We start from the raw sequence: 18,018 nt of genomic DNA on the forward strand, positions 1-18,018 counted from the left end.
AGTCTTTGCTGTGGTAAGATGTGATAGCTCTAAGCACTACGCCAATTGCGGCAGGAGGTATGCGACATGGTATTATCACTCTTTCGCCACAATCGGCGTCGTTGATCGTGACTGACCCCGCAATAGGTATGGTATCCTAAACGCAACAAAGATCATACCAACATCCCACATCGATCGATACCTTGCGCTTACACTGCACAACAAGGATGACAGAATACATCTCCATCCACCCCGCCACTCTCTCCGACATCCCCACCCTCGCAGCAATTCGCACGGAAGCCGCTGAGACCTCTTTACTGACCCATTTCCAGTTCAGCCCCTACCACAGCATTGCTACAGAGAAAGAGTCAAATGCCCTCATCAGTCGACTCTCCGGACGTTTTACTGAACCCGATGGGCAAAAGTTTCACTTGATCAAAGCCGTGGATTCACGGAACGAAGAGACGGTGGGATGGGGGCTGGTGAAGTGGGAGGACGGGAGCTGGGTTAATGCTGTGACACCGTCAAGTGCGCAGGCGGTCGCTCCAGATGAAGAAGTAGGACCTACTAATCCAGGGACATTTGGACGGTACTGGTCGAGGAACGTGATCGCTAAATGGCGTGGTATCACGGCTGGTAAGCCCCATGTCAGTAAGTAGCTCTTCCTCAGCTAGAATCTAGTCGACAAGCAGACTGATATCTTATACCATGAATCAGCAATTGGGGCTATGAACGTCAAGATTGCGTGGCAGGGAAAAGGGGTCGGGAGGATGATGATAGATTATATGTATCGTGAGTACGAACTAGAGAAAGAATTGGTTATCGTACAGACCACTGCTTCGGCCGAGAGGTTTTACGAGACGATGGGCTGGAAGACTGTGGATAGTACCGATATCGATCTGAGTGAGTGGGCAGGAAAAGGGTTGGGATATGGGCTGCTGAGATGTCCGCAGATGGTTAGATACCCCCAGGGAAGATGAAGGATTTTTGGCTTCATGGTGTCATGGGCTGTAGCCTAATGCTCGTACTATAGTGCTTTCTTCGCTGCCTAAATCATATATCCAATGACTGTCTTCGCAGCCCTCAAGCAACAGTGAGACCCACTGCGTGACATCACTTTTATTGTTGCCTAGAGCACTGAATCAAGAAGCTTAGTATCAACTTTAGCAACTTCAGCGAAGACATCACGCCATCAGATCAGATTAGATTAGTAGTAAGCAGGCATGTGAATTTAAGGGTAACTTTAGCACCGGCCTTTCACCGGCCTCAAAGAGCTTGTCCGACGGCCGCTAATGTGCCTCACGGAGATGACTTCGGTCTTACGGATTAAAAGTCGGAGCCGCCTCGTACGCCGATGGCTTTGTGTAGCAATGGAAATATAACATGCGGCGCGACTCGGGGAAACCCTTGAAAGCCAAACTTAATTTCTGGGTAGGATCAACACCAAGCTTCTTACAAGTCTTTGACAAGCTTCTTACCACAAGTCTTCCGTAAACCTTCCACAAACCCTTGTCCTTGTCTAGCCTACGTCCTCATACATCAGCGCTATCATCGCAAAGATGACGACATCGCCATCATCCTTGAACATTCTCATTGTAGGCGCGGGCGTCTGCGGTCCGGCCCTCGCCCTCATGCTCCAACGTTCTAACCCCAATCACGTGATCACGGTCATAGAACGGTTTCCCACGCTCCGGACAGGCGGACAGCAAATCGATATCAAAGCACAAGGCATCCCCATCTTGGAGAAACTAGGTCTTCTGAACACAATTCGCTCCTACTGTGTCAAAGAAGGCGGCATGGAGTTTGTTGACCGAAATGGTAAAAGCCTCATGCAATTCGGTATCACGAAAGCAGGAGACACCGCTGGGGCGTTGACTCTGACCCATGAGTTTGAGTTCATGAGAGGGAATTTCGTCAAAATGATGCATGATATCAGCATCCAGGAACGCGAGATTCTAACCACCAGAGGACATGTCAAAGGTGGACTGACCTACGAGTTCGGCAAAACCATCACCGCGCTCTCCCATTCTGAATCCTCATCTTCCCCCAAGACAGCAACAGTAACATTCTCCACCGGCGAGACCCGCACCTTCGATCTGGTAATCGCAGCAGATGGTCAAGCTTCACGAACCCGTTCCCTTGCTTTTGGCTCCGAAATATCCAGCTCGGCTTTCCACTCCATGAATATCCATGCCGCATACTACAAGATCCCTCGTCTTCCCACAGAAGATAGCCTAGCACGCATCTACTTCGCTTCCAACAACCGCATGGTAATGACACGTACGGGCAACCAACCGGCAACGCAAGTCTACCTATTCCTCATGAACGGCAAAGACAGAGACAGAGCAAGCCACATGGCGACTTACCAGAAGAGATCCGCCGAGGAACAGAAAGATGCTTGGAAGAGCTTGTACCAAGATGCAGGATGGGAGTGCCCACGCTTTCTCCAAGGCCTAGACACGGTAAAAGATTTCTACGCCACAGAAATTGGCCAAGTGAAGATGCCTCAGCATAAACTTTACAAGGACCGCGTTGTCCTCCTTGGCGACGCGGGATACTGTCCCTCACCCTTTACAGGAATGGGCACTACACTCTCCCTCATCGGCGCATACGTCCTTGCGGGCGAGTTGTTTCGACATGGTGACGACGTCGATGCTGCGCTGGAAGCCTATCAAGAGGCCATGAAGCAGCCTGTTGAGGAATGTCAGAAGCTTGGGCCCTATGCGGATGGAAAGGGTCCCCTTCCGAGTTCAGAGTGGGGGCTTTGGATGGCGGGTTGGGCGCTTTGGACGGTGAGTAGTCTAAGAGTTGATAGGGTAATCGGGTGGCTTGCGGGACTTTTACCAGAAGGGAAGGAAAAGAGGTGGGAGATGCCGGAGTACACGGAGTTCAATCTGAAGGCCCTGGAAAGGGAATGAGGTGGTATGCTTGATATGCTCGTGTTGTTTCCATGGTTCGCGATGTAGAATACTGTTTTTTTAAAATGTATACTATGCAGACCCTCTGCAATGATCCCGGATAGTAAGACGTGAAATGGTTCTGCCAAGCCATCCGTTGTATACTCTGTCCAAGTTATCGAAACGTACGTTCAAGAGCGACAGATTACGTCTTTCTCTGCCTAGACAGTCTCTTCTTGGCCCTCTCCCATCTCGATTTGTCACTCCCACGATCAAGCAAACCATTCATTACACGCTCCATCTCTCTTTTCATTTCCTCGAAATCCGCGTTCCAGACGGCTGGGGCGCCGAAGCGTTTTGAACATACCTCCCATTGCTTGACATCCAGCAAGCCTAGTAAGCGACAACTACGTACCAAATCTTCTCTTGGTAGCGTGACACCTTTGGTACGAACATAGCTGGTGAGGTTGAACAACACAGCAAAATCAAGAAAGTTTTCGACGCTGATATTTAGCTTGCGGGGTATGAGTTCACCGTACACCGTCGAGTATATGGCTGCAGTACGTCCTAATTCATCCAGAAATTTGATTGGACAAATCTGGAGACGGTGTTCTAGTCTTAATGCATATTCGATGCAGGAGGCGAAGTGGGAGGTCTTGGTACTAATGGTACCAGCGAGTGTCTTGAATAGGCCGAGTTGGCCGTTGGCCCAGTGCCATTGCGGATCGAAAGCGTCGTGTCCGGTATTATCGAGCACGATGTTCCAGACTCGCTGAGATCGGACGAAGTCGCGCGCAATGCTATGTGTCCAGGTGACATGAGATGCTGCTTGTGTTCAGCTTCGATTGGACCTCGAATACAACACGAACGTACCTTCTGACAGCACGGCGCTGGAGCCCTTGTGCGAGCTTTCCACTTCTAGTAGACCTCGACATCGAGAGTTTAGCTGACGTTTCATAGTTCCGAGACGCACCAAGATCTCAGATCTTGCCAGCGGTCTGGCGTCGCTCCTCAGTGCCGGATCATCATTTTCACAGTCTGCAAACCAGAGCTCCAATAACATTGGTCGTGTTTTCACGGCAAACAGACGGAAGAGTTGGCAGGCGTGCCTCAGGTGCCGTATATTCAGACTACCAATGAGTTTCGTGAAGAGTTGCTCCAATCCAGACGGGAGGGACTCCAGTTGAGCGACAAGGTCGTGAATGCGGGCTGTTGTCACCAGTCCATCAAGCAGAACATTTACCACGACATATGCCCAGAGAAAGATGCCGGCTGCCTTCTTGGCTATATTTTTGATGATATTGGTAGCAGATCCGGGTCTGATCTATTGAAATTTGCATACACTTCGTTGCCTATGAACGAAGCCTTGACGTAATTGTGGATGTCTTGGCGATTGCAGCGTTCGAGGCGAAGACAAGGCTCGCCTTTGAAAATGCGAAGGAACTCTGGTGTTGGCCGACTAGCTACGCAAAGTTTGATTTGCGGAAACTTAGCCACGTCCGTGAGAAATTGCACAAGTTTTTTCGGGTCTCCGTCAAGTTCGTCTAGGCCATCGATCGCGAAGAAAAATGACCTCGGCGTTAGAGGGGTTGAAACCATCATGATGAAGGCATAGCGTAGCTCGTTCCATGTAAAAGGTTGTCGACCCCCGCCAAAAGTCCGAAATTGCTGCCAGCGATGGTGGAAAACCTGTAGTAAGGTCTTCCTGTCACGTTTGAGTGCGCAATAAAGCAAAGTCTGTAGAAGGCCCAATCGCGACTTTTGCATGTTGTTTCCCAGACTTGAGGAGAAGAATCTTCCCTTGACGACTGGTTTTGCCTTGGCCCAAGTTTGTAATTGGGCAGCAGTCCGACGGTGACTGGATAGGAACTTCATCAGCGTACTCTTCCCAGCACCGGGCTCGCCAGAAACCCAATACAGGTTGCTACCATCGACTGCAGCGAGCCACCGAGGGAAGGATTCGTAATCACGAGAATCAGTCCGTTCGTAGCTTCCGTCGAACGTCCATTGAAAAGTTCCGGGGTGTGTACACGGGATTGCCTTCAAGCGATCGGGCAAGCCAGTGAAACGTAAGTGTGCCAAAATCATGCTCGCAAAGCGACTTTCTATGTCGTCGCTTACAACGGCGTCTTTCAAAGCGTCTGAAAACGATGAAATGTCGGCCGTTTCCGTGGGCTTCCAATTGTGATGGTTGACGGCGTAAAGTAACTGCACACGGGCGTTGGCCGCTTTGTCCCCGGAAAGCCATCCCTTTTCCAGATGAGCTTGATTAAGCTGTGAAATGGATTTTCTGTGACAACGATTAATGGGTGATTGTATCGGGAGTATCACACTTACTTGAGTGAGGCGAGAAGAGCGATATCTACTTGCTTACGAACAGAATTGAGCGTGTCTAAAAAAGCTGAAATCGTCTTCTGGTTATAATACAAACACAAGACGCTGCGTAGTCCATGATCAAGTACAGTTTGTTCATCCACGTCGTGGTTGCGCTTCGCTTGATCCAGTGTGGCTTGTAAAATCTTCGCCACTCCCGCACCATCTTTCGCACATGCGATAAGTTGCGCATCCGCTGTGTTGTGTTGATCAGGAGTGGTATTGGAATTTCGGACTACATGCTGTGTCTTCCTGAGTTGTTGTGATAAGTCGGCGAGGTTAGCTATCGCGTCATCGAGCAGTGTAGGTTCTTTCAAGGCGTTGGCATCAGATCCGTGTAGACCGCCCACTTTACCCTTGTGTACCACTTTGGCCGAGTACTCGACAGTTTGTATGATGGATGAAGCCAGGGATACAGCATTCGAAGGCTCCATGGGTGTGCGAGGTGTTGCAGGGCAACATTGTGTAGACAGTCCACCGAGACATACATGGACGGCTAAGACGGAAGGTTGATGTTCACGCGCGCATCGCTAAGGCGCCCTTTAGTCCAAACGCATGAATGCAGTCGACTCTCTAGTACGTGTATGGGCACGAGAGTAGTAAAGGCTTGCTTTTCTGCTGCTAGCCGGTGTCTCGATAGATGCCACTCTCTTCCTAGTCGACTGGATGACGTGCATTACGATTATCACAAGAGCCTAGCCCCGTCGATGTAGAAATGTGGAAGGTATGACGATGAGAAACTAGTGCGAGACATGTGAAGACGGATTTGTGTTTAAGTGGGGGTAGCGGTGAAAGATCCGCAGTCGTGGTTCGCGCCATGCGAACTCGTCTCGTCTTCGCATTGCGGACCACCGAGACCACCTGGACCGTGCGGCAAGCAAGCTTTCCCCGACTTTGGATGGTTGCGAAGCACTCCTCTGACCTTCAACCATGGCCGAATACTGGAAATCGACAGTAAGTGAGACCAAGAAAGACAAGCGCGTCATACCCTAACTCTACTGCAGCCAAAATACTGGTGCAAGTTTTGCTCCGTGTTTGTCAAGGACACCAAATTCGAGCGCGCGCAACACGAAGCGACCGGACGCCACCAAGGCAACATCCAGCGTAGTCTGAAGGGACTACATCGCGAACAGGAAAACGAGAAGCGCAATCAGGCGCGCGCACAAGCAGAGGTCGCTCGGCTGAATGGCATTGTACCATCGGCATCCTCCACTCCTTCCGTCGCGACTGGCGTAGGCGGCAAGCCCACATTCAAGAAGGAACCCGAGAAGAAAGCCACAGTAGACGACAGGAAACGACAATGGGAGCAGCTGGCAGCTATGGGTGTGGCGCTTCCCGCGGCTGCAAGAGGCGATTTGGCGATAGCGGGCGAATGGAAGACAGTAAAGGAAGAAGTCGTGGGAGAAGTCACTGAGGACGGAGAGTTCAAGGCAACATCGTTGAACAAGGGTGTGCGGAAGCGGCAACTGGATGAGGATGAGGAAGAGCAAAAGGCTGCCGGAGAGCTCATCACCAAACGGAAAGGCTGGGGACACACGTACAAGAGTTTCCCGGGCAGCAAGGGTGGCGATGACGATGACATTGAGAGCTTGCTTAGGAAGAAGAAATTGCAGCCAGAGGTCAAGAGGGAAGAACCTGGGGATGGAGTGAAAGCTGAAGTTGAAGAAGAGAACGAGGCCAAGACCCTGCAGGATATACCCACGGCTGAAGAAGCGGAAGCAAAGGCTGCCGAGGCCATTGTGAAAAAGGAGGAGGATGCGCCAGCTACACCAGCGGTGGTTTTCAAGAAGAGGAAGAAGGCGAAATGAGCAGCATCATGACCCGTTCCATCCACAATCCATGCGCCACCGGTCGATCACGCTGTTATCAGCCTCGGCTCGTCTGTTATAGAATCCAGTTTCGAAGTGGACATTCGTTAAATGGATCTGCTTCCAATGAGCTCAAGCGAGACTTGTATGGGCTTTGGCACCAAGCAGCAGGACATGCGTGTATCAGAGCATCTTTATTATCTATGCAAGGGCTTGCTGGATTATGACTTGGACAACGAAGCTGGGTAGGATGCATTCAGCAGAATGCCGCGTTGAGTAGTGTAGTTCCAGGTTTAGATGTCTTTGTAACAAGCAACCAATAGGGAAGCGGGATGGCTGGCCAGCTTCGAAGAGGACCTTAGCCGTTCTTGCGTAACAAATGATTAGAGACAGCGAGATGAAGGAAGACCAAGTCGTAGTGTTAGCATGAATGCATGATACACCCCCACAGTCTTGAGCGGCTCGTTTAACGTCCACTTTCTGATCGGCGCATGCACCTAAACCTTAAACCCCTGCCCAAACGTCTGCCAAGTAGCGTCGACCGCGAGATCGCGTCGCCAACACCAGACAACTGTCGCGGTTCACCAAAACGTGCGCCCCAACTATCAACCCACGACCTCTTCTTCCAGCCTTTTCTGCCCTACTTTCATGGTCGCGTAATAGCATGATTCAACTGCTAGCGATATTTACGCGACCATGCATCTCATTAAACCACAGTGGTTAACACACCCGGGTTAGTGCATCTCTGCGCATGCATGTGCTATTGTTGTATTGCCATGTTGCTGACACGAGTTTGTCATAGGCGAACAGAAGGACTTCGAAGTATACAGTTGCCACGTTTCCCCTGATGGATCGCGCTTGGCCACGGCTGCCGGAGGTTCGTCAACCCACCCTGGGGTTTCCCGCGCGATGCGTTCCTCCCGAGAAGACTGTTGACACATCATCTACAGATGGCTATGTACGTGTATGGTCTACCGAGGCTATCCTGAACTCAAACGACCCCTCGTATACGAAACCAAAGCAGCTCGCGGCTGTGAGCCATCATTCTGGTACCATTCACGCGGTCCGCTTCTCTTCCAACGGCAAATACCTGGCTTCTGGCGCAGACGACAAGATAGTATGCGTCTATACTCTCGACAAGAATGCGGCGCCGGCGCGTCCAACGTTTGGTGGGTAAAGGCAGGGCACCCACGATGAAGATGAGCTGATAGAATCGCAGGATCGAACGAACCCCCACCCGTCGAGAATTGGCGTGTCACTCGCCGCCTCATAGGACACGAAAACGATGTGCAGGATCTTGGCTGGTCATTTGACTCGTCAATTCTGGTATCGGTGGGGTTGGACTCGAAAGTCGTAGTCTGGTCTGGGCATTCCTTCGAGAAGTTGAAGACACTGTCAAACCACCAGAGTCACGTCAAGGGCATAACATTTGACCCAGCCAACAAATACTTCGCTACTGCTAGCGACGACCGCACCATCAAGGTTTACCGATTCAACTCTCCGCCGCCAAACGCCTCGCAGCAAGACCAGGTCAACAACTTTGTTTTGGACCATACCATCACCGCGCCCTTCCAGACTTCCCCGCTTACCACATACTTCCGCCGTTGCTCATGGTCGCCCGATGGCGCACACATCGCCGCTGCGAATGCTACAAACGGGCCAGTCAGCTCCGTCGCTATCCTTGCGCGTGGTTCGTGGGACGGAGACATCAGTCTGGTCGGCCATGAAGGGCCCGTTGAAGTAACCTCGTTTTCTCCGCGATTGTTTTACCGGGACCCACCGCGACCAGAAAAGGACGGAACTATCAATCAGCCAACTGTTACAATTGTTGCTTGCGCCGGACAAGACAAATGCTTGAGTGTGTGGAATACAAGCTTTCCTAGACCGTTTATGATCTCGCAGGAGCTGGCAGGAAAGTCTATTTCTGACTTGTCGTGGGCACCAAACGGGGAAACGCTATACGCTACCAGTCTCGATGGTAGCATATTGACACTTGTGTTTGCGCCTGGAGAACTAGGCTATCCAGCGACACTGGCAGAGAACGAAAAGACACTTGCCAAGTTTGGTGCTGGCAGAAGAGTTGGCATCATCGAGGGTACAGACGCACTACTTCTGGAAGAGAGCAGTAAGAGTGGAGAGCTAAAGGGTGTTCAAGGCAGGATGGGTGCACTCATGGGCGACGCCGGAGGTGCAGTCCAACCTCCAACCATCCCCAACGGAACCAACGGTGCCACTACTACGACAAACCTCACAAATGGATCGAGCGCTGCTGCACCACCAGCGGCCCCTACTGAGCCAGCTCCAGATGCTAGAGTCGAGAAGCTCAAGCAAAGGGTGACCATCAATAAGGATGGCAAGAAGCGGATAGCACCTATGCTCATGTCGTCTTCCTCCGGTGTCGGCGAATCATCCTTACCTCAAACGCAGCTCCTCTCTGCAACAGCCACGTCAGGCGGTAGGAATGATAATCCCCACAATATCTTAGATCTGTCGAAGCCATACGATGGGTTTCCAAAAGGTGGACTCGCAACCATGTTGATAGGAAACAAGAGGAAATTCGCTGAAATCGAAGGCGATGAAGACAGACAAGTGGAGCGGAGATTGGCTGGTTCAGTCAAACCTGGAGGTGCAGCAATTGTACTTAATAGCGAGAAGGGTCTGGTTCCCCCGGCTGCTGCACCATCGAAGACAAACGACCTGACAGAGCCTCCATCGGTTCTAAGGCCCGCCATCGTCAATCCTCACATGGCCCTCGCTCAGGTACGATTGGCTGTGCCAAAAGTCAGAAGTGTTATCGTGCGAACCATGGACGGCAGCGAGCCACCGCAGAGTGGTGTTGATGCCAATACAGGAAAGGCAGAAATACCAGACACTGTCATCCTAGAAGCTCGCAACGCCAGCGGGCCATCACGGACAGGCCGTCCACAAGACCACGATCCAACAAGACTAACCTGTACCAGCAAGGGGCAGTCACTCTGGCAGGATTTCCTGCCAAAAGCCGTACTCCTAGTCACAGGCAACACGAACCTCTTTGCAGCGGCATGCGAGGACGGCTCAGTATACGCGTGGACTCCCGCTGGTCGCCGAACCCTCAACGCCATGGTCCTAGAAGCACAACCCGTAATCATGGACTGCCGTGGCTGGTGGCTAATGTGCATAACAGCAGTCGGCATGGTCTACATCTGGAACCTAAAAACAATGTCCGCACCGCACCCACCCATCTCCCTAGCTCCCATCCTCGACGTTGCAGCCTATGCCCAGGGCCCCCACCTCACGCGCTCTCCTGGCATCGTCTTCGCGCGCCTAAACTCTGCAGGCCGCATAACAGTAGCCATGTCAAACGGCGAGGGCTACGCATACAACCCCGACATGTACATTTGGCAACGTCTTTCAGAACCCTGGTGGGGTGTTACAAGTCAATACTGGAACTCTACTGATTCCTCCGTCGGCAACATCCGATCTTCCAAAGACAAAAACGCAGCACAGAAAGAAAAGGACGACCAGGTCTCTATCGAGAACATCTCAGCAGGAATCATACCTGCACTCGAACGCAACACGACGAACCAATCCCTACTCCAAGGCCGCGCCTTCCACCTCCAGCGACTCATTAAGATCCTGGTTTCTGCAGAGGGCTACGAAACGTTTGAGAGTTCGGCGTCTGTGGCGCATCTCGAGAACCGCGTTGCAGCCGCACGCACCCTGGGTGCGAGGGAGGAGTTTAAGATCTATCTTACCATGTACGTTAAGCGTCTTGGTGCTGAGGGCCTCAAGGGGAAGATTGAAGAGTTGTTGCGCAGCCTCATGGGCAGTCTTGTTTCTGAGGATGAGGAGGACAACAACGATGAGGAAGAGGATGAAGGCGCAATGAAGGAGCCGGAAGAAATCTGCGGGTGGAAGAGGGAGGAGTTGCTCAAGGAGGCGGTGTTGATTCTTGGTAAGTTTTTCTCTCTCATGCTTATCTTTTACGATGTTTTCGGATTTCAGGTTGCTAACATGGCATGCAGGTAAACATCGCGACCTCCAGCGTATCACGGTGCCGTATGCGCGTCTTCTTGGTATCGTGACCGAGGGTCAGCGTGGCGACGATCAGGCTATGATTACGGATATGTAACATCACTCTTCTGCTTGTTGTTCCTCTTCTTCTTCTTGATTGTACTAAAAGCATCACCACGGCTGGTATAAAGGCCAGACGGTGGGGTTTGGCAGTGTCTGGAGTCACTTGGCGTTCTCTAGGAAGACGAGTGTGTAAGGTTCTGGGAGGCAGCGGATATCCATATAATTGTAGACATTTCTGGCACGGAGAGGATAATTTTGTCTGTGGGCGATTGAGATTGAGATTGTTACTCCTAGTATACCGGGTCTGTCGATGCTCTGTATGCGCTATGCATAGATGTTTGGCGTTGTTACTAAGCGTCTAAGTTGCATTGCACACCTCAACATATAGCTCAGCTACAGAAGGCACCTTCTTTTCGCTCCACGTGTTCCCCATCCCCCTCCCAACATCCCTTGCAAACAAGAAATCTGATCGAAGTCCACTCTCCTCACCGACGTCCGCCGTTACACTTGCACTCCACAATCTCGTTCGCTCTACCGGCCAGCCCCTCCCATCAACTTCTTTCTCTTCAATCTCCACGATACGCTCGGCTACTATGCGATAGAGATCGGGGTCCCAGAGGCCTTCACGGGGAAGATCCCGAGAAAGGAGCGCGATAGCAGCGCGACGGGTAGATGGGTGGCGGCAGCGGAGGGCGACATAGTACAAGGCGGGGACTAGACAAGTATCGAATGTAAAGTTCGCGGAAGCGCCAGAATGCATCCTTTGCTCTTGAGCAGGACTGGCAGTGTTTACAGTCTTGTTTACGAGGAATTTAGCGTGGTATATGATGGTCTTGAAACTATCGAGATACGCATCGAATGACATCTGACTGGCATCGTGTACACATGCCGAAGCAGTGTAAGTGGTGTAATAACCAATTTTCAAGGCAACCATCGCAAGCCTGTCTTCTTCAGAGATGAACGCAGAGTTTTCTTCGTAGGCGAGTAAAGCTCTGAACCAAGTCTGGTGGCAAGCTAGAACATGGGTTTGACGCTCAACATCGGATGGCGATGGTTCAAGGCCTTGGAACAGCTTGATAGCGAAATCGCGCGCAAGAATAATTGAAGCGTCTCTCATCTCGCAATATGAGAAACGCGCCTCGCGTAGACTGTTGAAGGTTTGCAGGTGCAAGTGATTCAGCAGCGTAGACTCAAGGAAAGCAAATTCCATATCCACATCTACACCATGTAGTAGTGCGGATATCAGACCCTGTGTGAACATTGGGACAAGAGTCTTCTCGATCATCCCTAGTGGTCCGCTGATGCCACTGTGTATAATCTTGGTACGGGACTCGCGAGAAAGCGTGTCAACACCATGTCTTCTCCGCAGCTCGGAGACAATGTATAGTCCGTTTCGCATGTGGAGCAGGGCGTTTTGCTTATCGGCTCGCAGAAACTCTATGCAGGCGAAGAGTACGCAGGTCACCAGCCCCGTTTCTGGCGCGTATGATGCTTCACTCATGCGGGCTACGAGACATCTGATGGCTTTGTTGTAGTGTAGCCCAAATTGGCGGCTGGTCTCTCCATCTTTCTTTGATGTATCATGACGCGTATTTGCTAAGCTGCCGCGTTGTGTTTGATTCAGATAAGCGAGGGCTATCATCGCGTTACGGACAGAGGATTCAGCTTGTGCCATTTGGAGCACTATGCCACACCAGAAGTCCCCGTCGAATCTGCGGGATAACATTGGTCCGATGTGGTAGTAGTAGAACTCCAGATACTGTGCATTTCCAGATCCGGAAAACGACGAAACCGGGTGCTGAGGCATCCTCGATGGATCCAACGCGAAGCTGATGACTTGAGTCTGGTATGCATGCTTCATTCGGCTGTACCCATCGCACTTGCGACCAGTACTAGTGCATCTACTCAGGTAAACATGGCAGTTTTCAAGCCTGCGTGTGAGGGAGCTTGCCTGCTTACTTTAGACAATAAGGCCGGTCTTCGTCACATTTCACGCGGCGTTTTCTATCGTCGGTTGGTAAAGTCATTGGCAGGTAACTGCGAATCCATCATCTTACTTGCACGTTTTGCATCCGGTTTTTACTTTGGGGTTGTATTTCCGAGAATGTTGGCTCGCGCCGGCGACAGTATTCAATGACATGATGGCTGCATACGATATGATAGACGATCACTGTCATCTGGCGGCAGTCAAATATCCAAATATGATGGAAGTGAGCTTTGACATGGTCACAGCGCGTTGATGTTGATAGCACGGAGATAAAAGGCTCCACAAATCCAGTAGGGCGTCGTATCCGCCGTAAAGACCCCAGGCGCCCTTGACTCACCTCGCACAGAAGAGGACCCATAACAGCATGTGTCACAATGGATATAAGAATAGACGCTCATCGTATAGGTCCCCCAGGCAAGAAATCCCCTCGAGATCCCGACGTGTTAACAGAGAGAGTATATTGCCATTCCCCATAAACCCGCATAGCCTAGCGCGTTCCAGTGTGGGGTAACCATCTCCAACACGGCAATATACCCCTCTCGTCCCTGCAAGAGCCATGACGATATCGCACGCCCTACAAAGAGCCACTCTGTCGAAGTCACTCAAACCGACTTCTCAATCACTCCTCAAACGTCCTCAGATCATTCTATCCCAAAATAGCCAATCATCTTTCCGTTCGCGAAACATGAACACCCTCCAAGAAGCAAGCCGGATATACAAGGCCTTCCAGAAAGGCGGGCCGACATTCGGAGGGTGGCAGGTAAGTCATCCCGAAGATGAAGCAAAACTTGATGTAGAGAGATTGACGGCGCGTTAGATGCTACCAGGGACAAATCATGCTCGGGCAATCGCCCGTTCAGGCGTTGACTGGATATGTGTCGACACGGAGCACGGCAACATCAACGACAGCCAAATGCACGAAGCAGTCACCGCCATAGCACACGCAGGCGTGAGCCCTCTTGTCCGTATCGCAGCAAACGAACCGTGGATGGTAAAGCGTAAGTAATTCCTTGTCTACACGTCAATCACCCTCAGCATCCCCACGTCACAAACTGACACTTCGCACAGGCGCTCTCGACAGCGGTGCCCATGGTGTCATAGTCCCTCTAATTTACACAGTCGAAGACGCCAAAAAGCTCGTATCCTCCGCCAAATTTCCCCCAGAGGGAACCCGGGGTTTCGGCTCCCCTCTTCCCACGCAATGTTTCTCGAATGAACCACTAACTTACTACCTTCGCCACGCGAACAGTACGCTTCTCACGATCGTACAGATAGAAACTGCGTCTGCACTGGCTTCCTGCCGGGAGATTGCCGCTTTACCCGGCGTAGATTGTTTGTTAATCGGGCCGTTTGATCTCGGTAACAACATTGGGCATCCTATTTTGACTTCGACAATGGACAAGGAGTTGGAGGAGGCGATTGAGAGTATCAAAGAAGCGGCACATGCGGAGGGAAAGAAAGTGGCTATGTATTGTAACTCAGGGGAGGACGCGAGGGGGTATGCAGAGAGGGGATTTGATATGGTCAGTATACTAACAGACCAGATGGGGATTACGGGGGCGTTTGAGAGGAGTCTGGGGGTGGCCAGTGGGAAGGTCGAGGGGAGTGGGGAGAAGGGAGTCAAGGGGTACGATGGAAAATGAAGTTAGTGAGATGTTAAATCATAGGCTCAGGTACGAATTTTCAATGTGATATGGTTCCATATGCAGGTACGATAAGGGGTTTGCGTGAGACGAGTGTATGGGGTCTACAGAGATGTTTTGGGGACTGTGGAAGAGTGACGTCGCGGTCGTTGAACCGAGGTTGCCATGGAGCCGACACATCGCTCATACACCCAATTCTGTGCTATTTGAGCTCCCCTCTCCATGTCTGACGAGTCATCGAATTGCTATAATTGGTATGTATCTAGCACGGCATCGATCTGCTACGTGCTGAGGGCACCTTGAGGAAAACCCGCCAAAGCAAAGACCGGGAAGGCAAAGAGAGGCTTCCAGATTTGCTAACTCATCATCGTTTGGAGTATTCCATATTTCAGGTTGCCATCCATACGCATTGCTTAATGCACCTTCGGCGAACATATTCATCCACGGATGACCTGGAAACTCGTCGATAGGACACATTTTTGAGCCGGATGTCTCACCAGTCAACTTAGCAAATGCTGGACCATTCCAGTTTCTTGCACGCACCAAGGCACACTAAGAAAATTTCCTGACAAGCAAGACGAATCGAATGTGTTGTGTCCGGTCCTTGGCACTGGTCATAGTGTGAGAGTTTGTAAGACGGGAAGCTAGGTATCATTTTACAGCCAAAATCTAATGAGTATTCTACAGCGACACCCATTTCTTCTTCCACTGATCCAGTAGACACCAGATTGCTTTCTTTCGTGTCTTGGTCGTATCACATATCCCCTTACCATACGATCACGACCATTAGCTAACTTTTTCCACTAATGATATACACATTCGAGCTCGCAAAAGCCTTTTCACGATGACGAGTAGGGAACAGGAACGCCCGCCGCGCCGTCAGTTTCTTGACTCGTATCTAGACTCGCATCCCAGGTGATAGGAGGTATGAACTCGTAAAATGACACTGTAAGCACCGCATACGCCTACCACAGTCACCTCCTTGGAGTTGACTTGGTCCTCTTGTTGCGCCTCACAGGCACCATCCTTCCACCCTGCGCAATCTGGCCATTACCATTACTGCGAGACATGGAGCAGGCAGGTCGATCATCATCCGAAGACATGGATGCCATAGCGAACGAGTCAGTGTTGTGTCCGTAGTAAAGCAATATGCCAGAGCGCATCTTCTTCACACCAAGGATGCCGATGGCACCGGCCGAGTTGCTGTGCTTGACACTTGGATGCCCTGGCATAGTATTAGTATGGAATTGAGTAGACAATACCAAAGCGATTGACATACCCATGAATTCGTTCTCGATCATTCCTCGGAGAGCCTCGTCTTCGGTCACTTCAACGTAGTCGCCGCCACGGCCTTTCTTCACGCTCTGGTAGAGACGCTCGGCACATACTGTGGCAGCCATGGTAGTTGCCATGTGCTCTCCGGTCCCGCTTGTAACTGTCGCGACGGATGTTTGTTCGGAATCGTCAGGGTCAATGGGGATGACCGCGGCTCCTACGCCGACAAGAGCTGCCGGGCCCACCCGGCCCCGGTACTTCATGCCAATCCCACCGGAAGATGCACCACAAGCAATGTTACCCCAGCTGTCGATTGCGATAGCGCCAACAGTATCGGTAATATGGTCTTCTTCGACCTCATGCGCCGTGTGGCTAGATGGCATAGGCGGCAGTAGCGCTGTCTCTTTGACGTGATTTAGTGGGGTCGATGCAGCAGCGAGCCGCGACTGGACTACATTTTCGTCTGGGGTTTCTGGTAGGCGGGTATCGATCGCGTCACGTTGAGCCTTCTCCTTAGGACCGCCCTTCGCTGTCTGCACGCTGGAATCAGAGTCAAGATCCTCTCCAGATCCATCAGCCCACGCTCCACGCGGTTTAGGTACGTAGGTTGTGTCGTCGCCCTCCATCTGCGCGTCTTCCATGATGCTTTCATAACCTGCGTCGCGACGATACTCTTTCAGAGTAGGTATCTGTTGCGTGCTGTTGACGAAGGCACTGCGAGAAGCATCAGAAACAGTGAGCGGACGAGCCTCGGCAGCCAATGGTGCTGTATCGGTCAGGTCGGGTGCGTTGGTCGGCTCATCGCTGACCCAGGAGCTCGAAGACTGCTCTGAAGGAGGAACCGAAGGATCAGAAGATGCGTTCTGACCTTGACCGTACATTGAATCATCCGATAGCGGAGGTGAATGTGATTGTAGCAGAGACGGATATGCCCGTAGTAGGTTCTGAGTGTGCTGTTCGCGCATGCGTTCCTGTGCCCGCTGATCGGCTGGTGCCGTAGTATCCCTGATCTTCCAGCATGATGGATGTGCACCACTCTTCTTGGACTTGCGCTCGGCTGCTCTCAAGTCGGAGCGCCATCGCATCCAACGCTCTTTCGCCGCAGGGGAGATAAGTGCATCATGAGGCAGGATCGGCATACCCATCTCGACAGCGAAGTCAGTGGCGCCCTGAGATACCAGAAGGTTTGGAGGCACTCGGCGCAACGTTAGCGGACTCATGGTATGGTCGTGAACCATTCGTGCTAGGGATATAGGATTCTTGATTTCTGGCGATCATCATCAGTACTAAGCCACAGCTTTGGTCGTTAAACGCTTACGAGCTACAGCCCCGACAGCTCCACTACGCCCAAAATGGTCGACCACGGAAGCATCGCACTCGACGACACCATCCATGGCTAAGTTGCTGCCGTATCCTGCATTGGTGATTTCTCGGTCTTCTAAAGTCTTAACGGCGGCCTCGACAGCATCGAGGGCTGAGCCGCCGTTCTTCAGAATTAACATGGCTAACTGTGCAGCACTACGCATATCAGCACGAGCTAACTTTGCGACATCGTTTGGGACGCATCGGAGCACTCACTCATTGCATGCTTCGAGATGAATCCTCTCATTCTGGTGGCTATGGTAGCCTGCGCCAGCATGAACATATATGCAGCACACATCATCATTCGGCGGACTACGCGAGGCTTTGCGTGTGTGTGTATCAACATGACAGGCTCCGTCTATGGGTGCATAGTGCCGACCTGGAACCGACATGCCTTTGTGTGTGGTGAAGTGTCGGCGAAAGTCACGGAAGTGCAGACTGAACGTATCCAGTGCAACACGGTGAGAGATGATGCCGCTCGGATGAGTCTTGGTTGTAGTTCGGGGCTTGACTCAGCACACAATGAGGGTCTGTTGTTGGCACAGAGAACTTTTGGCGATTAGTGAAATGGTCCGGTGTCGCTCCGAAGTGGGCGGTAGTGGTAGGATGTTGTGGATCTGACTGTAAAGACGGTCGTT

At 51.6% G+C, this 18,018-nt stretch overlaps 8 protein-coding genes across 8 annotated transcripts; 5 read left to right on the forward strand and 3 right to left on the reverse strand.

Annotated features, from left to right (window-relative positions):
- Positions 1 to 206: 206 nt before the first annotated feature.
- CC77DRAFT_1067840 (hypothetical protein) lies at positions 207 to 959 on the forward strand (the record flags this gene model as incomplete). Its single annotated transcript, XM_018529040.1, has 2 exons — positions 207 to 630; positions 697 to 959. 2 exons carry the CDS (start codon positions 207 to 209, stop codon positions 957 to 959), a joined length of 687 nt encoding a protein of 228 aa, XP_018378920.1.
- Positions 960 to 1,284: 325 nt separating this feature from the next.
- On the forward strand, positions 1,285 to 3,144 carry CC77DRAFT_1026638 (FAD/NAD(P)-binding domain-containing protein). Its single transcript, XM_018526302.1, has one exon. The coding sequence runs from the start codon at positions 1,539 to 1,541 to the stop codon at positions 2,895 to 2,897; it is 1,359 nt and encodes a 452-aa protein (XP_018378921.1). The 5' UTR covers positions 1,285 to 1,538; the 3' UTR covers positions 2,898 to 3,144.
- On the reverse strand, positions 3,082 to 5,683 carry CC77DRAFT_1067842 (hypothetical protein; the record flags this gene model as incomplete). Its single annotated transcript, XM_018529041.1, has 4 exons — positions 3,082 to 3,701; positions 3,750 to 4,200; positions 4,248 to 5,166; positions 5,214 to 5,683. 4 exons carry the CDS (start codon positions 5,681 to 5,683, stop codon positions 3,082 to 3,084), a joined length of 2,460 nt encoding a protein of 819 aa, XP_018378922.1.
- A 361-nt stretch (positions 5,684 to 6,044) lies between these two features.
- CC77DRAFT_668591 (U1 zinc finger domain-containing protein) lies at positions 6,045 to 7,158 on the forward strand. The gene is made up of 2 exons (XM_018532687.1): positions 6,045 to 6,203; positions 6,254 to 7,158. The coding sequence occupies exons 1-2, from the start codon at positions 6,180 to 6,182 to the stop codon at positions 7,055 to 7,057; spliced, it is 828 nt and encodes a 275-aa protein (XP_018378923.1). The 5' UTR covers positions 6,045 to 6,179; the 3' UTR covers positions 7,058 to 7,158.
- A 420-nt stretch (positions 7,159 to 7,578) lies between these two features.
- Positions 7,579 to 11,529, forward strand: CC77DRAFT_977225 (Hira-domain-containing protein). Its single transcript, XM_018535965.1, has 5 exons — positions 7,579 to 7,790; positions 7,860 to 7,934; positions 8,008 to 8,226; positions 8,277 to 10,991; positions 11,062 to 11,529. The coding sequence occupies exons 1-5, from the start codon at positions 7,754 to 7,756 to the stop codon at positions 11,166 to 11,168; spliced, it is 3,153 nt and encodes a 1,050-aa protein (XP_018378924.1). The 5' UTR covers positions 7,579 to 7,753; the 3' UTR covers positions 11,169 to 11,529.
- CC77DRAFT_668705 (hypothetical protein) lies at positions 11,269 to 13,454 on the reverse strand. The gene is made up of 3 exons (XM_018532688.1): positions 13,171 to 13,454; positions 13,073 to 13,117; positions 11,269 to 13,014 (listed from the first exon to the last, which is right to left on the reverse strand). The coding sequence occupies exons 1-3, from the start codon at positions 13,251 to 13,253 to the stop codon at positions 11,472 to 11,474; spliced, it is 1,671 nt and encodes a 556-aa protein (XP_018378925.1). The 5' UTR covers positions 13,254 to 13,454; the 3' UTR covers positions 11,269 to 11,471.
- Positions 13,455 to 13,785: 331 nt separating this feature from the next.
- CC77DRAFT_1014804 (Phosphoenolpyruvate/pyruvate domain-containing protein) lies at positions 13,786 to 14,743 on the forward strand (the record flags this gene model as incomplete). The annotated part of the gene is made up of 3 exons (XM_018523915.1): positions 13,786 to 13,860; positions 13,918 to 14,098; positions 14,169 to 14,743. The coding sequence occupies 3 exons, from the start codon at positions 13,786 to 13,788 to the stop codon at positions 14,741 to 14,743; spliced, it is 831 nt and encodes a 276-aa protein (XP_018378926.1).
- A 974-nt stretch (positions 14,744 to 15,717) lies between these two features.
- On the reverse strand, positions 15,718 to 17,772 carry CC77DRAFT_1036300 (N-terminal nucleophile aminohydrolase; the record flags this gene model as incomplete). Its single annotated transcript, XM_018527004.1, has 4 exons — positions 15,718 to 15,968; positions 16,023 to 17,285; positions 17,337 to 17,536; positions 17,597 to 17,772. The coding sequence occupies 4 exons, from the start codon at positions 17,770 to 17,772 to the stop codon at positions 15,718 to 15,720; spliced, it is 1,890 nt and encodes a 629-aa protein (XP_018378927.1).
- Positions 17,773 to 18,018: the final 246 nt, after the last annotated feature.

The sequence above is a fragment of the Alternaria alternata genome (genome assembly GCF_001642055.1).
Source record: "Alternaria alternata strain SRC1lrK2f unplaced genomic scaffold CC77scaffold_42, whole genome shotgun sequence".
Classification (NCBI taxonomy): domain Eukaryota; kingdom Fungi; phylum Ascomycota; class Dothideomycetes; order Pleosporales; family Pleosporaceae; genus Alternaria; species Alternaria alternata.